Source organism: Caenorhabditis briggsae, assembly GCF_000004555.2.
Source record: "Caenorhabditis briggsae complete genome, chrIII, whole genome shotgun sequence".
NCBI lineage: Eukaryota > Metazoa > Nematoda > Chromadorea > Rhabditida > Rhabditidae > Caenorhabditis > Caenorhabditis briggsae.
Window position 1 is genome coordinate 14437369 of NC_013490.2, and position 2497 is coordinate 14439865.

A 2497-nucleotide genomic window follows, 5' to 3' on the forward strand; every position below is an offset into this window, starting at 1 on the left:
GAGACTCCAGAGACTCCAGAAACATCAGAGACCACCTTGACTCCTCCAACTGGAACTACAGCCGAGACTCCAGAGACTCCAGAAACATCAGAGACCACCTTGACTCCTCCAACTGGAACTACAGCCGAGACTCCAGAGACTCCAGAAACATCAGAGACCACCTTGACTCCTCCAACTGGAACTACAGCCGAGACTCCAGAGACTCCAGAAACATCAGGAACCACCTTGACTCCTCCAACTGGAACTACAGCCGAGACTCCAGAGACTCCAGAAGCATCAGAGACCACCTTGACTCCTCCAACTGGAACTACAGCCGAGACTCCAGAGACTCCAGAAACATCAGAGACCACCTTGACTCCTCCAACTGGAACTACAGCCGAGACTCCAGAGACTCCAGAAACATCAGGAACCACATTGACTCCTCCAACTGGAACTACAGCCGAGACTCCAGAGACTCCAGAAACATCAGAGACCACCTTGACTCCTCCAACTGGAACTACAGCCGAGACTCCAGAGACTCCAGAAACATCAGGAACCACATTGACTCCTCCAACTGGAACTACAGCCGAGACTCCAGAGACTCCAGAAACATCAGAGACCACCTTGACTCCTCCAACTGGAACTACAGCCGAGACTCCAGAGACTCCAGAAACATCAGAGACCACCTTGACTCCTCCAACTGGAACTACAGCCGAGACTCCAGAGACTCCAGAAACATCAGAGACCACCTTGACTCCTCCAACTGGAACTACAGCCGAGACTCCAGAGACTCCAGAAACATCAAGAACCACCTTGACTCCTCCAACTGGAACTACAGCCGAGACTCCAGAGACTCCAGTCACTCCAGTAACATCAGAGACTACTCCAGATTCATCTGCCACCACCCTGACTCCACCAACTGGGCCTACAGAAGAGACCCCAGAGACTCCAATAACTCCAGTAACATCAGAGACTACTCCAGATTCATCTACCACCACCCTGAATCCACCAACGGACCTACAGAAGAGACCCCAGACACTCCAATAACTCCAGTAACATCAGAGACTACTCCAGATTCATCTGCCACCAGCCTGACTCCACCAACTGGACCTACAGAAGAGACCCCAGAGACTCCAATAACTCCAGTAACATCAGAGACTACTCCAGATTCATCTGCCACCACCCTGACTCCACCAACTGGGCCTACAGAAGAGACCCCAGAGACTCCAATAACTCCAGTAACATCAGAGACTACTCCAGATTCATCTGCCACCCCCCTGACTCCACCAACTGGACCTACAGAAGAGACCCCAGACACTCCAATAACTCCAGTAACATCAGAGACTACTCCAGATTCATCTGCCACCACCCTGACTCCACCAACTGGACCTACAGAAGAGACTCCAGAGACACCAGTCACTCCAGTAACATCAGAGACTACTCCAGATTCATCTGCCACCAGCCTGACTCCACCAACTGGGCCTACAGAAGAGACCCCAGAGACTCCAATAACTCCAGTAACATCAGAGACTACTCCAGATTCATCTGCCACCACCCTGACTCCACCAACTGGACCTACAGAAGAGACTCCAGAGACACCAGTCACTCCAGTAACATCAGAGACTACTCCAGATTCATCTGCCACCACCCTGACTCCACCAACTGGACCTACAGAAGAGACCCCAGAGACTCCAGTAACATCAGAGACTACTCCAGATTCATCTGCCACCACCCTGACTCCACCAACTGGACCTACAGAAGAGACTACAGAGACTCCAGTCACTCCAGTAACATCAGAGACTACACCAGATTCATCTGCCACCACCCTGACTCCACCAACTGGATCTACAGAAGAGACTCCAGAGACTCCAGTAACATCAGAGACTACACCAGGTTCATCTGCAACCACGCTGACCCAAACATCTCCAGATTCTACCACAACTGGATCATCTGGACCAACTGAGTCGTCCACCACTGAAGAGCCATTGACGACATCCGAAGGAACAACAGGGACAACAGAATCAACGAAGAAGTCAACAACAACGTCGCCGGGTGAATGCGTGCCCAATCCACCCGATCCGATTGATCCAGATTGTATATACGATCCAGAATGGCCCCCATGCATCACAGATGAGAAATGGTTCTTGTGTCTTGAGCCAAGTAATTACGACTACGGCTACGGCAATATTATTCAGTACGGAAGCGGTTATAGTGGCGGTGGAGCTGGAATTGATATGAATGCATTGCTCATTGGGGCGGCTCGTCCAACACAGAAGCCTAACTAATCGATTTCTCATTACTTGTAATAAAGAAGAACGAAAGTCTAATAAAATTTTAGATTGTGTTAGCTTGGTTTTATTCAAAAATGTATTGGTCTTTGTGATTTCGCGGCATCATCGGCTCTTACAAAAATGTTCCCCAAACTCTATTATCGAGAACCGCTGTAAAACAAAACTTGATCTAAAACGAGAGAAAATTACATGGCGTAAAACCTGTAATAGAAGGATCTCACAACTTC

The 2497-nt window shown here is 49.4% G+C and overlaps 1 protein-coding gene across 1 annotated transcript in view; it reads left to right on the top strand.

The window, feature by feature from the left end:
• The window catches only part of CBG15336, a gene marked incomplete at both ends in the record, with an annotated part of 4113 nt that extends 1849 nt beyond the window's left edge, over window positions 1-2264 (top strand). Inside the window, one exon of the mRNA XM_045244693.1 lies at window positions 1-2264. This exon is cut by the window's left edge and continues 1344 nt beyond it. Coding sequence (XP_045095694.1) covers window positions 1-2264 — 2264 coding nt within the window.
• Between the last annotated feature and the right edge of the window lie 233 nt (window positions 2265-2497).